Source organism: Thamnophis elegans, chromosome 7 (assembly GCF_009769535.1).
Source record: "Thamnophis elegans isolate rThaEle1 chromosome 7, rThaEle1.pri, whole genome shotgun sequence".
In the NCBI taxonomy this organism is placed as follows: Eukaryota; Metazoa; Chordata; class Lepidosauria; order Squamata; family Colubridae; genus Thamnophis; species Thamnophis elegans.
Window position 1 is genome coordinate 30,464,797 of NC_045547.1, and position 19,208 is coordinate 30,484,004.

Sequence of the window (19,208 nt, forward strand, 5' to 3'; positions counted from 1 at the left end):
AGACCAATCAGACTCTTATTTCATAGCCTCATCTAATTAAGAATTTTTCAATCGCTTAACATAATCCCTAAGTGGCTTGTGTTATTACTTGAGACAATATTTCCTGCTAAGTCGCTGCAAGTGGGCAGGGTTGTTGAGCTAAGTAGCATTATGGAGCCTTGAACAGAAAACCTATTATCTGGAGTTTCAAAATGCTCAAAATTTCTCTATCTCTTTAGATTATTTCCACAGGGGGGAAATATAGGCAGGTATACTACAAGAAGGGGAAATATAAGGCAGGTATCACTTCAACATGTAACTTTGTTCCCCGTCTTTCAGCATCTACCACCTGAGTCAATCAACTGACTGTTTAATAGCAATAGCACTTGAACTTATGTACTGCTCCATAGTGCTTTACAACACTCTATAAGCAATTTACGGAGTCAGCATATTGCCCCAAACAATCTGGGTCCTTATTTTACTGACCTCGGAAGAATCAAAGGCTTGAGCTGGTCAGGATTGAACTTCTGGCTGTGGGCAGAGTTAGCTTGCAGTACTGCATTCTAACCACTGTGTCACCATGGCTGTCTAATGGTACTGTAAAGCCCACCCCAGAATTATTGTCTAAATTTTGCTATACTATATATATTATATTTAAATTACAGATTGTCTCCTCCGCGCCCAAAAATATTATTGCTTACATTAAATTTTAACAAAACAAATATCAAGTTGTTGAGATACCTTTCTCTGTCTTGCCCAGTGAGGGGAAAAACCTCTGTTTGATAGACAAACAACAAACCGAATGAACATTTTTATTCCTCAAATAACCTATGAAGAATTATTTTGGCTATTTCTTGTTTAGCAAATAGATCAGTGGATTTATCAATAAATATTCAATTTGTTTATGTAAATATAAAGCCCTCCATGGCATAGGGTTAGATTTTGAGGGACTACTTCTTCCTGATTATATATATCCGGGCAAGCCCAACTGTCGTCAATAGCAGGACCAAGAAAGAAAGCCTGTTGTGATGGCCACTCTTTGGAGTATCATTAGACTAGCCCCAACCTTGTTAACCTTGTCGATGGTTTTGAAGAATATACCACTGGGCATGGAATCAAAATGAGAGCCCATGGGATACCTACATTGATGGTTATGATGGTTTTTACCTTGGCTGCCAATCTTTAGTATGCTATTATTGTTGCTTTATGTTTTTAACTGCTGTTCGCTGCCCAAGGTCATGAGATTAAGATGGGCAGGTCTATAAATTAGAGAGAGAGAAAGAGAAAGAGAGATTAAACCATAAAAATTCTGAGCTTCAATTCATATTATTTAATATTATTCTGTTATTCAGATGTTCTGTCATTGCATGAACTGGGAATAAATTCTAATGCTTTATTTCTGTGTGTGAAATGGTTCTTCATGAAGTTTTGGCACCTATCAGCACTCTGAAAGCATCTGAATATATACCAAGGATGAGCCAGTATATCCCCAAACCCCACTTTTTGCAGCCTTCAAACCCTTCCGGGAACCCATTTCCCCGAAGTCTGGAAGTGCTGACAAGCTTCCAGCATGGCTAGTGGGGAAGAAACCCCTCAAAATGGTTTTACACATATGCATTTTAAAACTGGCTAATTGAGTTGCTTTAATTGGGACTTAATTTTGCAACATCCAAGACTTCCAGTCTAAGGCACTATAAATCAGGCACAGAGATTGGCAGCAACAATGTTTAATGCATAATATGTAAACATGGAGTTATAATGACAGAGCTTCATTGGAACAAAAGCCTGAGCTCTGGTATTTGTTGTAAATATCAAGCAGCTGCTTGAAACATGTGAAACAGTATTTTATTAGGACTGCAAGATTTGTTTATTTGGCATTGCTTGCTAGCACATGGATCTTAATTTTAATTGGTATAGAAATTACAAAACCATACTGGTTTATTGTTTCTAGGGTTTTACAAGAATGGGGAATCAAACAAAAATATTCAAGATAATCCTATCTCCCTATATAGGTAGAAAACAAAAGTCATATAACTTTTCTCTTCTTGCCTTTGCTCTCCTTTCCCCTCATGAAAATGATGGCCCAGTTTTTTTGCCACTTTGGCTGTCAAAATAAAATGCTAAATACAATATATATTGAGTACACGAATTATGTCTATGATAATTTCCATTGATTTCTACCAAACTCTGCCTCAAAATATTTCATCTTCAGGAGGAGAGCAAAGGCAAGAAAAGGAAGATTTTAAAAGATTTTGAAAAAAATTATATTTAATTGATCCATCTTTTAAAGCATAGATGACTAGTGAATTAACCATTCTATAATCGAGTGTTATAATAACAATCAGAGCATGGCCAGAGATCTTGCCTTGGTCTCTAAATAGCGTTACCTCTTTCTACCTCCCATTCAATAGCATTTGAAAAAGTTTCTTCTGTGCCTTGAGTCAAATAAAAGACGCAAGCATTCTCAGGTGTAAAAGCTGGAAAAGCTGTAAGGACATTCCCATTTCCTCTGAACCTGGTACAGAGATACTTTCCAGCTCCTTTGGATAATGCCATAATGATAACAATGCATTCCTATTTTTCTGGTTTTAGCTCCTTTTTTCCCATATCCTTCTACCTTCTTCTTGCAAACATGCTTATAATCTATTAATTGTCAATTGGATTATCATTTTAAAAAGGGGGAATTAATTTCCAAATCAAAGAAATAAAGGACTTATGGAAACATGGGTGCAGGTAGTAAAACCTAATCCCTGTTACTATTTCTTTCTGCCTTAAATCATCAGGTTTGCCATGTTCACCTACACCTGTTAAACATTTTGAGGTACTGGTTGGTTTTGTGCCTTTGTTCTTCAAAGGAGCTGAAAAGTTTATGAATTGCATCATGTTAAGATTGAAATTGCTCTCAAAAGGAGGAGGGACCATGACAACAGGCAATAACAATGAATCTCTCAAAGTGCAAAAATTAGTCATAGAAGAAAATGGGCATATTTTACAAAAGAATATGTTTCATTAGTACAACAGCACCTGTTTTTAGATATTTCTCTACATTCTTCCAAGAGACTATTTTAGCTAGCCTATTAGCATAACTACAGTTTTTGGGGATATATAGCTTTCAGATCAGGTTTCTACAACCTGGGTTCTGATTACTAAAAGTTCCAGCCAGCTTAGATCTCAAGATCTGCTGTGCTATATTCTGAATATCACCCCACAGTATTTCTTGTTAAAACATGGACCGACTCTACTGTTTCTGTCCATAAATGCTGTGTCTTTCCAATTCAATGAGAAACAGAACAATTCCCTGGTGTTTCTTGTGTGGGTTCCAGCTAATTTAGACACAGTTGTAAATTCTCATGCAAGCCTGTCACTCTGTACAAGATTTCCAGTTAAGAATTTTGATTAAGTTCTGGGAAGGAGCACCAAAATACTAAATTGAGTTGAGTTTCTGTGAGTCTGTGCAAGCTCTGAAGGTTTTTACATTATTGTAATTAACATCCAAGCAGACTTTAACATTAGAAAGCCAAGCAGAGATTAGGTTCACACATCACATAAATCATGGTTTTTAAATGGTTTGCTGGCTGGTTTGCACATTACTACTAGTTCAGAAACCATGGTTTATAAACTAAAACTGTATTCACACAACATATTGCTAACAATACAAAATCAATCACACATTTTCTGGCTTAGTTTATTATACGAACAAGAATACTAAATACTGATTAACAGCTCATAACAAAGTTAGCGGGCAAACAAAAGACTTGGCTTTTCTTTTCTATGACCTGCAGCAGTATCTTGAAAGCTTGACTTACTATCACATCACCTGGTGCTGAATGGCTTATATGCCCAAAATTTCATTCTTTTACTTCATTGTTTTAATCCAGGATATTAAAAGCACTGATCTTCTAGTTAAATGCCAGCTTTCCTGATTCTCTTGGTGGCTCTATGGATTGCATTCAGAGATCCAAACCACCCTCCTCCTTTGTCTTGAATTGTTCCAAGCAGAGTTCTTCAATGGTTTTAAAAAGCTAAAGTAGAGTCAACAATACTCAGTTGACAATTATTTTCTGGAAGGATAAAATCTGGACAAGCCATCAACCTACGGTACTTGAAACGTTCTGAATATTATTCTGGGATAAAACAAAAAGTCACTGAAAATTCATTCAGAACCTTTTAACCTGCTTGATATTAAATACTTGTCAACAGAAAATAGGGTCTATGCAAGGTGGCCAACAAGGAATGCGGTGGCTCAGTGGCTGAGATGCTGAGCTTGTCGATTGAAAGGTCAGCAGTTTGGTGATTCAAATCCCTAGTGCTGCGTAACAGTGTAAGCTCCTGTTACTTGTCCCAGCTTCTGCCAAGCTAGCAGTTCGAAAGCATGTAAAAAATGCAAGTAGAAAAATAGGGACCATCTTTGGTGTGAAAGTAACAGCGTTCCGTGTGCTTTTGGCATTTAGTCATGCCAGCCACATGACCACAGAGATGTCTTTGGACAGCGCTGGCTCTTCCGCTTTGAAACAGAGATGAGCACCGCTCCCTAGAGTTGGGAGTGACTAGCACATATGTGTGAGGGGAACCTTTACCTTTAAGATGGCCAACATTTTCAGTCCTTGCTTGGAGATATATAGAACCAACAGACATTGTCTGTAGTAGTAGTAGACTGTCTACTTCACCCCATTCCTAAGAGGTCTGTAAGGGACGTGCATAAGCATACCAACGTGCCTAATGTCCCTGTCCTAATGTTCCCTTTTATTCGTAGTCTTTTCATGTATTCATAATCATGTTTATACTTATATCTGTTATCTAATATATGCTTGACGAAAATAAATAAATAAACGAAATAAATAAAAACATTCTTCTTCAGTGTCTGCTTTCATCAGTGATTCAATGGGCTACTTCGTCTGGTGGCATTATATAATATTTTTATCATATTTAAGAATTGTCTATCTCCATTGCAGCGGGACTTTTATATGGCAGGATGTGCCTTTTATTAAAAGGATCGCCCTTCATTGTGCTGTTTTATGAAAACACAACTGACAGGAAGTTCCATGCTACTACAAAATCAGCTTCAATTCTTTTTGTATCAGCCTTTGTACCCAGAACTGAACCTCTGCATATTTGTTTTCACCATCTTTCAATGAATTGCAATCAAATCCACGTTGATCTACCCATCTCTTTCTACCTAACCAAACCAGTTGTAATAAATAGAAAGTGATACGAGCAGGCAAAGATCTGGGTTTTTCCCCCCAACTCAATCTCCTTGTTTCTATGCTTTTAAAAAAGGAATTGGATGCAACCTCCCCCGCCCATACACAAAAAACCCCACCAAAGCAGATGGGGGAAGGCAAACCATCCTGTAAAGCTATTGGTCCTAAGAAACCTTTAACTGAACTTCTAGTTCCCTGACCCATAAATAAAGAATATTTCACCCAGTTCAAGTAAAGTTTTCACATTGGCTATAACATCAGTGAGAGATGGTCTTTTAGTCTCGGTTTTTCACTGTCACGACAGTAGAAATCTGGTGAATATCGCTGAGAGTGACTGCAAGCGATAAAGTCACAACCGTCCCCACTTACTCATCAGTAGCAGCTGCTGCTGAATCAGTGTGGTGAACAATGAAAACAAGAGGAAGGTGGAGGATGGAAGAGCACACATTCAGCATGACTACACATAGACAATGACAGATGTTTGAACATTGTGACTAAGACAACACTATTCCAACATAACATGGCCCAAAGTTATTCAGGTTGAGACTGAAAACTCTAATTATGTACTTTAAAATTTCTACCATCTCATATTTGCCTTTTGATAGGCCATTAAGTTAAAAAAAAGATGCTTCAAACAAGCAACAGCTAAAAGATAATAGGTTATATTTTGTACATTTGATTTTATCAGATAAAGAATATAGAAAACAGGCTTAAGAAAATTTCAGCATGAAATTAATGTAGACATTATCAAAATCCTTAGTACTAGTCTGGGTTTCAATTGAATAAAACTGTTTTCTGCCCCATCGTGGGGTTAATTAATTTAGCAGTGCTAAGATGATGCTATTATTTCCAATGACTGCTGTTGTAAATGTTTTGTCTGCTGATAATATGTGTCTGAAATTTAATTGAACTAGCACAAATGGATGTTTGTACTATCTACTTAATTATTTGTTTTATGTTTCTAAAGTCATCATTTCTACCAGCCAAATCTAGCTGAACACAGTAGCTGACAGTAATGTGCCATCTTTGGGATTTGGAACAAGGATACTTCTGGAGAAATGCTAAGCATTTTTTTTCTTTTGTACAAAAAGTTCACTTTCTATAAAGAAAGGCCATTTTAAAGATCTGAAGTTCTTCCCAATCTGCACAAATCATTCCTAACATCAAATCTAAATGGCCACATGCCAAAAAGATAAGGTTATGCTCCTGTACTCATATAGAGTTTTCTGTACACAAAGAAAACAAAGTCTGAAAGTGTAGTTTTAGGACAATCTACATCTGTTGATATCACTCTCTTCTTCACAACTACAAAAGGGTGCATTTTTTTAACTTGGCATTATTTGTTTTGTGCCATTCTTATTAGCATATGCATTTTCCTTAATTTTTCCCAACGTGCCCATTAGAATGCATAATATAGAGTGGAGAATTGCTTCATCAGAAAAGTACCATTCCTAAAGGATAATTTGCAGTTTTGTTTGAGTATTGGCTTAGGACAAACTATTTAGTAGATTTCATGCAAATACAAGCTGAACAATTTTCTCACTTTCCTATGCTATCAGACTTTTTTCTGAGAATATTAATATAAAAACATTGGATGCAATTCACACTCCTCAACTCATGAATAACAGTGCATGTGCTAAGGCATAATGAAAAAGGAACCAGGAAAAAAAGCATCAATATTATCCCTCCACAATTTTCTTGCTACAATTTTATTGATTATGCATGCCTAGTTTTGATGTGCCAATATTATTGGATGGATAGTGATAAGGGTAGGGCACATCCTGAGCTATTGCACCCACCTACCTCCAACCTGGGTCTCCATCTCAAGATGTGCTGGGTTTCAATCATTGATTTCTAACCAGCCTAACTATGTATGGCAAACTATGAATTTCAATTTAAACGTTAAATGATCCACAATAAGGCAACAATCTAACTTCATCTATACGTCAATGTGATCTGAGCTGCCTGTAAACTAAGCAAGAAAAAGAATCAACAAAGAGGGTAACTCTATCCACAGCCATTGTTGAAAAAAGCAGAATCCATCTAGAAATCATTAGGAAATGGATTGAGAATAACATTGCCATTTTTTTTCATTATATACATCAATGGTACATCTATATTTGGAACACTACCAGTATATTTATGGTCGCAGTAGAAAGAAAGATATAATAGAGATATAGTTGCAAAAGAGTGAATAGTTAGGAGATTCCTTAAGAAATCAAAAATAGAACATGCAGGATTCTTAGCTTAGGAAGAAGGCACCTGAGGAAGGGGTTGGTGGACATTCGAACTGTTTATGCAGCATGGCATTAAGAAAATGGGATGGGAGACATCTTTGTTCCTCTGTCAAAACACCTGGGCCAACTTGTGATCCACTGATATTGATCAGATTGACATTCGGAACAGTCAAAAGAAAGCACTTCTTCAAACAGTGCATAATAATCCTAATTTAGTTGTCTTTCAAGGTGGAATGGATGCATTCATGGAGGAAGATCGATGAAGGTTTATTAGTCTTGAAAAAAATCAGAGTTATCTTTGCATTAGAGGCAGTGTTGCTCTAAAATTAATTGCAGGCAAATAACAGCAGAAGAGAAATATGTCTCGGTGTCCTACTTGTGAGCATCCAGTTGATCAATGAGAAACAAAATCCTGGTCTGAGATGGTGTTTGGTTTGGTCCTATTCTTATATTTTCATAAATATGTTGATTAGGAATAATGAGGGATTTAGAGGCCAACAAATCTGGAGGACATCAAATTGGGAACACTGAGTTATTTGATTAAAAAAAATACATGGAAAGATGTACAGTCGCTTATGTACTATGATGCTGTCAGAAACTCTCAGGAACACTTTCACCAAATTAGCATGCTGGTTTTTGCTCTGTGTGCATGGCTATGTGCACTGTGCTGATGCTTAACATATCTTGCAATGTTCCGTGCTTAATGATCCTCCTCCGAATACCTGAATTTGCTCATCAAAAACTAAATGTACTGTACATCAGAGAATGTTAATGACAAATTTTTATGACAAATTCATCTTCCTCTTCTCATGAATGCATGCAGCAATTAGGCAATCATAAGTCTAAGTTTTCTTTTCTTTTTGCAACCTCAGTAAATTCCTATGGATTTATTTTGGGGAACAGTTTTTATTCCTGTTGGAATGTGTTATTGGATATCTTGTCCAGGAGAGGGTGCTGTAAATAGCAGCATTTTAGTCTCTACATGCAACAGCCTGGCCTTTTTACATTATGACAAATACTGATTTTGTTATTGTCTTTCTTTCCAAATGGATCAACCTCGCACTCCTCACAACATGTAGAAGAATCCACACTTACATCTATCTCAACAATTCTTTAGGGATTTTGCACATCTGCCTTTGCAAAAATGCCCTTTCAATCTGAAAGTATCTCCAAGGCTTCCATATCTCATGAATTTTCTGGGCGGGAAAACCCTGTAGCTTTCTCGGTGAATCAGGCAGAATATTTTTTTTTAGTATTTATTCTTAGGCACTAGATACTATTTCCATAAAGAAAAAGTCCTCAAGAAGAATCAACCAACAAATTATAAAATGCAAAATTTTTACAAACCTTCTTACTTCTCTTACTCTGTCCTCGCTGAAATTGGCAAAATGGATAAAAATTTCATTTTCACTGCATTCAACTTCCAAATGATATAGACATATTTATATTTTAAAAATCCATGGATTTTAGCTTAATCTGTTTTGTGAACCTAGCTAGTTTTGAATATTCAACAAACCATTTAAAAGCAAACTGTGACTTGAACCTAATGTCTAAATCTGGCTTGATCATGATGAGAATTAAAACAGTATCAACTGAGAATTATCATCTACATTGTCCACTAATGATGCAGTAAGCAGAAGAAAAACATGTAAATGAAATTATATCTCAATTTTCATTTTATTTATGCAGTAATCATTCAGATAAATCATTCATCTATTACAGCCCTTTGCCTGAATCCCTTTTATTGGTCAGCAATTAATTTTTAGAAGAGATTTAGGGATTTGTTCTATAAATTCATAGGAACTGAAAATTCTGTTTTCTTCATCTTAGCGTTAAAGTACATTAATACTATTAGTAATGTTCAATTACCTACATTTTATTTCAAAGTGTCTGTAACAATTAAAAACCACACATAATTTTTTTCAAGCATAAATATAATTCTATGTATTCCAGAACTGATCTTCAATATTAAAATCAATATTAGAATCAACATTGAATAACATGAAAGTCTATTAATCTTTTAAGATGCCACAAAAGTATTGGTTTTGCTGCAAGAAATTAGCAATTATCCTTCTTCTGGGGGAAAAGATAATAGCCTCTGCAAAACCAGGAACTACAAGGCAAATATTCTGGATGTGAACCTGTGCATCTAATGAAATCCATGAGCAGTTTATGATATCCCTTGGGTATATCATTGTTAATGCTCCCATACCAATTTACATGTGCACACATGTAAAATGCTATCATATATATTTCCCAACATATACAGATGGCAAACGATATTCAGATGCTGTGATGTATATACCTATGACGATTAATATAATGCAACCAATGATATTCCTAGTTACACTTTATGAAAGCTAAGGTAGGACTTTGAAGAAGCAGGATAGAAAAAATATTGACCCCTTTGAATGTCAGGGTTGGAGAAGATTCTGAGAATACTGTGAACCGTCCAGAAAGCAAGCCAATGGATCATCAAACAGATCAATCCAGGGTTCTCACTTGAAGCAGAAAGGATGTTTTCTACATCAGACACACTAAGTGAAGAACCTAGTTCTCGGCTGAAATCTATTATGCTGGGAAAGGTGAAAGGAAAGAGAAGAAGGGACGACCGGCAGCAAAATGAACAGACTCAGTTTGAGTGATGATGACTACACCGGTGGGAAGACTTGACGGACGAGGTTAGGAACAAATTGTTTTGGAGAAAATCTATCTGTGCGGTTGTTAAAAGTTAACACTTACGTGATGGCACATAATCAATCAACATGTGGGAAAAATAAAAACGTACACATGAGGCAAGCACATGCAATTCCTTCAATAAAAGATAGCACAGTGTAAGAAATTCACTACACATGAGGTCATAAATCATAGATTAAGAATAAGAGCAATCTGGTAGTTGAGAACTACCCCAAATCTCAGTTCAACTCCGATACTACGTGTAAAAACTTTACAACATAAGAGGATACTTTAGACAAGCTATTCTCAGTAAACTAGGAATATTGTGGGCATAAATTGTAGCCTTATTATTATGAGAGCATGAGCTAACACATACGATGTACTAAAAAAAATACAGTTTTAACGGATCTTAGTAAACCCAGGTTTTCTCTTCCCATTAAAATATTAATTTTCCCATGGGGTGCAGGTATTATTGCTACAATGGCAGATAGGCAGATATCTATCTGTAAAAAATTCAGAGGAATTTCCAAATTGTAGGAAGATTCCTCATTATAGCAGACTGTGGAAGCAATAATTTGGGAATTTGGGTGAATGAGTGGGGAGTAACCTTTTGGATTTTGCCACTGAAAAAAATATTGATCCAGAAGACTGGATAGAATAGCGCTAAAGCGGTCTTGGTTTCTGGTTGTACAACAGTTGCAAATTCAACATATCAGGCAAAAGGCATGTACTTTAATCCATAGGGAGTAAAATAGTTGCGCTTGAGCTATAGCAGATGCATTGGAGATGTGACGAGAAGCAAGGCATATACACCAGTATGGTTTATGAAGCTAGTAAAGGTATTGGTTACGTTTATGTGCCGGTGAGTTATGTTCTGGACTATACCTTAAAAAATAAAGAGAACTTCATCAGCAGGTTTTCATTCCACACCAAGGAGGAGATTCTATCTACACTTTTAAAGTAATAGTGAAAACTGTGATTTTGATTTTGATTATTTCATTTTTGCCCAGGAAACACAGCGCATGAGGCAAAGTTAGTTTGTTTTAGTCTCTGGCCGAAAGTGTTGTGTAAAAGATAAATGTTGAGGCTGTTTGTTTGTTTTTTTAGCAGTGCAGGCATGCTTGTCAGAACAAGAGAAGCGACAATCCAGACTTTCAATTCTATTTTAGGAATCAGGCCAGTTTCTGATTCCTGGACGGGTTCATATATTAATTACCTGCTCTGGAATAGCCGGTCCCACAAGGTGAGGATAGCCCTCTCCTTGCGAACATTTAGGAAGACGATGGAAACTTTCCCCGAATGCAAGAGTTTTGAAACTGGAAACATCTGGGAGAGGATTTCCAATTTGGGAACTATTCTATAGTTAACTAAGATAGCCAAGATAATATGAATCATATTGATTTTACTAATGGTTTTTATCACTATTAAATGCAGCATTAGTCTAATGTTAACTTTGAAACTTTTACTCTGTGTTTTATTAGTTTGTAAATCTCATTTTTTATTTTATGTTTTCTTGGATTATGCTTTTAAAGATCCGTTAAATAAAATTTAATTTGGGGTTTATGATATTTATTGGGGTACTATAAATATCAGGAATTGATACAGCAGGTGACGTACGTATGCATGTAAGAAATAAACACATTAAGTTATTATTATTACATATAAGCAAAGAGATTGAAATTTTCCCTGCACTTTCATAAGAAAAGTATTATTTGTCAATGAGCATTTCATTAATGCAAGGGTATGGACTGTTTTTTGAGCCATTGACTACATTTGCCATCTGTGTGCCAAGAGTTGCACTCCTAGAAAGGACAAACGGTCAGAACAAAACCTAAATTGAAATGAATTAATTAAATAATGTTCATGACCATTCTTTTTATGTTTAATAATTCACCTCTTCTTTTGTATTAAATTCAGGGACAATTTCTGCAGAATTTTCGAGGCTGTTTCAAATCTGGGGCCACCATTACTCAAAAGTGCCTTTTATTTCATTATTTCATTTACCCTAGGAAAAAATGAAAGCTCCTTTCTTGCTTTTTGGTACCATAAATTAGCCTTCTGTAGCCCGATGCCTTCTGGAAGTATTGGACTATATCACCATCATTCTATTCCACGGTATGGGAGTTGTAGTCCAACATACATGGAGGACATCTGGTGGCCAAATAACTTGTTATTGTTATTGTTCATTTCCAAGTTAAGTGACTCAATCAATATAATCACTGTAACATCAATCCACTGAAAGCTATTTATTCTGTTGCCCCTTGATTGCAATGGATGCAATGGTATGTGAGAATACCCCTGGGAGATGGAGGGAAGAGATGACACCTGGATACAACCTGCAGCTGCATAATGGCCAGAGAAAAAATGCAGAAAAGAACATTCCTAATTTATCAGAGAGTAAAAGAGACAGCGAAAAGTTTCTACTATCAGACTTGCAAGATTCTCTTAATGCAGCCTTACAATTAAATAGAATTGGGTCACCTGATCGGTTTCCTGACTAATCTACCTGGGAAGGCAGACAGGGGGCTTCAAGGACAGTAGTGGCAGCTGTAGGTCCCATGAAACATGGTCACAAGATCTGGGAGAGATCCTCTGTATGTCTGGGATCAGAAAAGAAAATAACTTTGGTTCCAAACATAACATTTTAATGATTGAAGTTCTGCGGCATGTGAGTTTTATATTGAAAGCATGAAGTAAAATTGTTTTATTTTTTAAAAAAAAACTTGAAATATTTATTTATTCATTTATTTTGGATTATATAATTAAGATAATATTTTTTTAAAGAATATTTAGCATGATTTTAAAATGTTAGCAACAAGATATAAAAAGAGAAAAAAGAGAAATGCTGTATAAGAGAAGAGCGATACAAGGAAGTTTTTGTTAACAAAAGCAAACAAGACAAAGCAAATAGAGACATAAATCAGGATTATTGAGAAAGCAGCCAGTCCCTTAGATATGTTGTGACTGCTTTCCTAAAACCAGAACTAACCAAGCAGGACCACAGCAAATGGCAATAAATATAATGGGATATTAAGGCAAAAAGGAAAATATATATGATCAAGAGTTGTGCCTAAAACAACACACACACACACAGACACACACACATAAAATATGCTATTAAAAAAGAAGTCAGAAATATTCTATGGAGCTCTTTATAATGTAGAGCATAATTAGCAAGCTAATAATAATAATAATAATAATAATAATAATAATAATAATTGTATGATGATTAATTATAATTATAACTGTACCCTAACAGTGTTTATATATAAGCAGATTCTGCTGAATTCAACATACATCATTATTTTGATGTGTTTAAGGGTATAGCCTCTCATTTTGAAATGCATACAGGCTAAAATATAATAAGATGAATATAAGAGTAAGTGCAGCATCAAATTTATGAAAATGAAAACATAAAAATATGGCTATCACTCCATGTCCTCTTTTCAAACCAGATATTTTCAAAACCCAATGGCTACAATCTAGTATCATCAATGAGCTTGAAGTTGACTTTAAAATAAACTAAGAATTTGGTATATCACCCACTATGCCCAAAGAAGAGATGCACTTCAAAATGCTTTTGATTTGATTTGCCCTTGCAGGAGTCACAATATTTAATATGGTTGATTCTTAACACTATTGTAATAGTTCAATAATTACTGCAGCCAATAATCAGAGAAAAAAATAGAAAGATGATTCCTGATTTGATCTAATAAGAAGGGGCTTACAGATATTATTCACTGCCATTTAATCTACTCATTGCCAATATGATCGACATTGATTTAACATTTACAGTATGTATTTCTCACTGATTTTAATGCAACTAAATAAAGACATTGATTGCCTTATTGGTTTATAGCTCAACACTGTCTATATTTACTAGTTTATAACTAACTTATACCAATATTAACAGAAATAAATGTGTAGCTGGTCAAAGAACAACTCCTCACAAATAATTGTTTATAAGGATCAAGAAAATTAATATGCATTAAAAATTCTTCAACTAAATAAATAAAGGTTATGTTAAATAAATATTTATTTAATATAAAATTAAATAAGTAGAGGTCATTTTTAATTGAATGGGTTGGTGGTTTCCTAAGACTTAAACTGTCTCTGTGTCAAAACTATGTTAAACTGGTTTCAAACTCCAAATATTAGTAGTAGCAGCAGCAATAGCAGCATTAGTAGTAACACTAGATTTACTAGTCTATGCAATAGTGAATGCCAACAGACTCCTGAAATAACGATGTCTTCAAAGTCTTAAGAAGCCAGAGTTTATCAAAGTAGTTGTCATAAACTGCTTACAAAAATGCCTCTGTATGATAATGTGGGGGGGGGGAAATGAGATATGAGCAGAAATCTTATTTGTGATCTACCATGCTTGTTTATATTAATTTATTTTTTAGAAAGCCTTTTTGCTTGAGTTAATCAAAAGAAGTAGGAACAGATTTTGATAACCAACAAATTAGTCTGTCAAATATTTTGTGAGTGCTCGCCAGCACCAAAGAGACGAACTAAAATACTGGAGGGAACAGAGGTTCTGCAATTTAATATGACTTGCACTCAATATCTCTATTTTCACATCTACCTAATCCAGAAAGATGGTTGCCTTTAAATCACACAGCTAAAGAATTGAGACCCAAATCCTTAATATTAAGTTTGTTTTCACTAAGAAAATCCAAGTGTCTTAATGGAGCACTTATCAAACAATTTTAGGGAGGTAATTAAAAAAAAACATGCTGCATATAAAGTTAGATCACGAGCCCAGCTCAGTTGCTTGTCCTATTAGCCAGTGTCTCTCCAAAGTTTAAACATTTTCAGCCCTGCTTGAGAAGAACATAGTAAGTTCAGTATGCAATATGCACTATTGTACACTATTGAACTCTAGTCAGTCATTTGCCTTTTAGCTGAAGTCAGTTACAAATGTGCCAGAAAAGCAGTGGAATTCTTAACCCAACATCACATGGATACTATGTTGCTCCCCATAACTGAATTGCTTAGCAAAATGAATCACATGAATTAAGCCTTATTTAGATCTTTTGAAGGAATGATAGTCGGGTGGGATGGGATAAAGTCTTGAAAGCAAACAGTGTGGCTAGATCCTGGAATTTTGAGTCCGTTGTTGTTTATATTTCCTTGTCTAAAGGAATCACATGATATGATGAAAATTATATATTTCATTTTGTTTTGTTCCAAGGCTATTTTCTAACATTCCACTATCTGGATAAAAGTAGATTTTTTAAATCCCAATTCCGAGGATCATATTAGAAATAATATAATTAATTTATCCTTTATGAAATGTTAAATGAAATCGATGTTTAATTGCTTCAAATGTGTTACAATGAATTCAAAAGAATATTCCACAGCAACAAAATCCAACTTTAAGGTTTACTTGGATGATCAATCAAAAGCAAGTCCAACTCATCTGAGACTTTGAGACAGAACGAAATTTCTGCATGTCCAAAATTCTAAAGTTATAAAGCAATATGACAGGAAGAGAGGCAAATTTTATATTTTACCTTTAATCATCTTTTCAAATGTTTGATTAGACTTCAGCTTAAACTTTCCCCACAAAATCAGCTAACTTCTAATGCAAAAAAGCCCCATGCTAAAATAACCATTTAAATTATGCAAATAAATCCTTAGGATATAGCATCAGGATTATCTGATGTGAAGATGAAACTATCCAAGGACTTTCCATGCTTTGTTTCCATCCACTTAGTTTCAGCTCCATTGTGACTCCTCTTTTACAAGCTATTATTATGGCACTTATATAGTGTGTTGCATCTGCTTTAAATCAATGATGCCATGGGCACTCTCCAATGGATACCCTTGACATCCTCGTAATTGTATTCTAATAGGGTCTTCTAGATGTGATAATTGATTGAGTTTTTCTCCTGGCAGCAATCTAATGTGATCTGAATGCTGGGAAAACATAGTGCTTCTGAAATATAAGTGCTTCCTCAAATCTAGGTCCATATAACAGAAGAGCAAGGACAATGCAACAATCTCTACTGTTGGGTAGGTGCTGGCTTGTTCCTGCTAAGTACAGAGTAGTATAGTTCCATAAAGATAACTGCGTTCCTCAGTTTGATCACCCAAAACTTACAAATGCCCAGTTCATCAGCCAAGTATTATCTATTTATAAATAAGGAATTGGCAACATAGAGGATGCAATCTTTAATTTTAAATTCCTCACCTCTCCACTTGTTACTAATCCTATACCAAGTCCCATCATCATATTACTTTCAGACAACTACAAATTATTCGTCCCTGTGATTAAAAATGAGATGGTTTCTAATAAGAACAAACTGCTTCTTTCATTGTACCTGCATCTCACTACATCATTAATAATCATTTTCTTCTTTCTCCCCAAAGGAAGCATTTGTTTTCCCTCATGGAGGAAAAAAATGTAGTTATTTGAATTGTTTTAGAGGATAAAACGTCTCTTTTACAACGTTATTGGATTCCTGAAAATCATTGTTCCAGTGTTAGGTGCTCCCCAGCAGAACAAAGACTTTTGATTTGACAAGGAAGCAAAGGTTTAAACTTGCCTATCCCACTTGGGTGCCCTCCAACTGCCTCCAAATGTAATTTCCATCATTCCCTGCCAGCACGTCAAATGCTTTGGATTAGAAGATGATCAAAGATTTAGATTGAAGGAACACAACTGATCAAGAGAAGGGGCAGAGTACATAGTATCTGAAATAAAAACTCATGGGCCTAAGACTGAATGGCCAGGTCAACTGGGCCTCATGGCAGAGATAAGAGAATAGACAAGATCAAAATATGAGTGAAATTTTATATTGACAGCACTCTGGATATTTCATTCTATTGGCTGTCTGCCCATTCTTTGACACTGCCTATCTTAACACCATAAATTGCAAATATATATCCATTAAATCAATATTTGCTGAGCTTCTCTCATTCTCCATTGTGCCTCTATTTCAGTGTTTTTCAACCTTTTTTGTGCAAAGGCACACTTTTTTCATGAAAAAAATCACGAGGCACACCACCATTAGAAAATGTTAAAAAAATTTAACTCTGTGCCTATATTGACTATATATAAAGTAATTCTCCCACGGCACACCTTACACTATGTCACGGCACACTAGTGTGCCGTGGCACAGTGGTTGAAAAACACTGCTCTATTTGACCTTGCCTTATTCATTTTCTTTAACCCCCCCCACCCGCCCAATTGTTCTTACCTCCAGAGCTTCCCAAGCGTCTTACTAAGTTCTGCATTGTGAAGGTGAGGATACTGATCAGCCAGCTTCCTCCGGGCTGCTTGAGCCCACACCATGAAGGCATTCATAGGCCGCTTGACATGGGGCTTGCTCTTGCTGCTTCCATTGACACGCACAGGCATGGGCACTAGGGTCCAATCATAACCACTCAGTACCTGGCTCACTGCCTCCCGGATGCACACTGGAAACTTATCATCATCTGCCTCTGTATCTTGTTGTTCCTTCTTCACTTTCCCCATCTCACCACTGCTGGAGTTGGTAAGATGAGAGTTGGTGTCTGATGCCATGGAAGGTCCTGGTGAAAGGCAGTGATGGTCTTCAGAACCAACAGGACTCATTTCGACTTCAGAAAGGTCTTGATCATCTGTCATTGTTTCCTCTTGATTTTACCCTTCAAAAATCAAGTCTTCAAGCTGGAACTACCATTTAAAAAATAGATGTGAATATTAAAGTCAAAAGTGTTCAAACTTTCTGAACAATCAAACAAACAGCCAGTAACTATTAAAAAAAACAACCAGGGCTATATTTTATCATTTGCAAAATCCATGATCAAAAATGGGAGGACAAGATCCAAATTAATTGATGCTTCCAATTCTTGTTGGGAAAGTTTCTAATATGGCAACCCAATTTTTGAACACATGAGCATAAAATAAAAATCTGGGTGGTCTTAGAGGGCTGAGAATAAAAAAAATATCTCCATGCTCTAATTTGTCCTACTACATTCCAAATATGGCTTCTAATATAAGCTTCTTTTGAGACCAGAGTCAAGAATATTGGCAGCGGAAGAGAAATAGGTGGTTTTAGTATTAAAGGATCATAACATGAACGCCTTGTGATTGTGTAAGACGTACATTTCAGAATGCGTCGTTACACATTGTGCCCTTTGAAACCAACAGGTAAAAGCAGCATAGAGGGGATACTAATACTTTGTCTTTAGGTTTTTGTCCCGTTTCACTTACATTCTGATTAAGGGGGGGGGGAGAGAAACCTTTTAGGAAATTCAAAGCTGTTAGCTTTAGTTCGTCATTACTTCTACCACTACTTAGTTTCTGTGAGATATTATCTAACTATAGGGAAACAATATTTAAAAATAAAGTTCACCCAAACACCTTCAATGAAATTAGCCAAACTGAAATTTGACTTCCAGTTACACGTTTATGTTAGTTTGAACAGAACAGTAGCAACTTTGCTAACATCTGCTAAAGTAATAAGTGAAGTGAAAGCTGTCAGTTAGTTAAAAAGAAAGGAGAGAGAGAGAGAAAGCGAAAAAAGAGAAGAAGCAAGTTATCAAGTGCAGGTAAGGAAACTTACATCAGCCGGTCTCTCGGGCAAATCCTGAGTTAGCTGTAATTTGTGTCCCACTAGCCTCTCTGTTCTCTCTGTGTCTGCTCTCTTTTCACGAGGCTGGTAGCTTTCAAGAGCTGTGTGCTGGGAGAACTATCAGAAGTGCCATTCCTGGAGGGAGGCTTGGTTGCTCCTAATACCCTGCATGAATGTCTCTGTGACTGGTTCGTTGCTTAACACTGGGGGAGGGAAAGTCAAAGGGTGGAGCTAAGAGCTCTCTATGGCCCAAATACATCAATTGTATGCAGACAGGAGACGTTCGGCATCCCTATCAACTTCATTTCAACCCCCATCTCAAATTAACACTTTTCTCTCATATGGCCTATTTAGAAGGTGGCTATAGTCAACTTTTATTTCATCTGTTCAGACGTTTAGCATCAGAACTTCCTTTCTTCCTCCCCTTTTTCAAACCATCTTTTGTTTGAAAAAGGACCACATTAAGGACCACTTTGTTATATCATTTGACTACAGAATGAACAAACTTTGTGTGTCATTCCCTGTGATGGCTACACCAACAGCTTTAT

The 19,208-nt window shown here is 35.9% G+C and overlaps 1 protein-coding gene across 1 annotated transcript in view; it reads right to left on the minus strand.

The window, feature by feature from the left end:
- SOX10 (SRY-box transcription factor 10) overlaps nt 1-18,799 on the minus strand; it is a 23,963-nt gene extending 5,164 nt beyond the window's left edge. The window contains exons 1-2 of the mRNA XM_032221374.1: nt 18,652-18,799; nt 17,302-17,759 (exon numbers count right to left, since the gene is read on the minus strand). Coding sequence (XP_032077265.1) covers nt 17,302-17,711 — 410 coding nt within the window. The 5' untranslated portion in view covers nt 17,712-17,759; nt 18,652-18,799. The remainder of the gene's footprint in view (nt 1-17,301; nt 17,760-18,651) is intronic.
- Nucleotides 18,800-19,208: the final 409 nt, after the last annotated feature.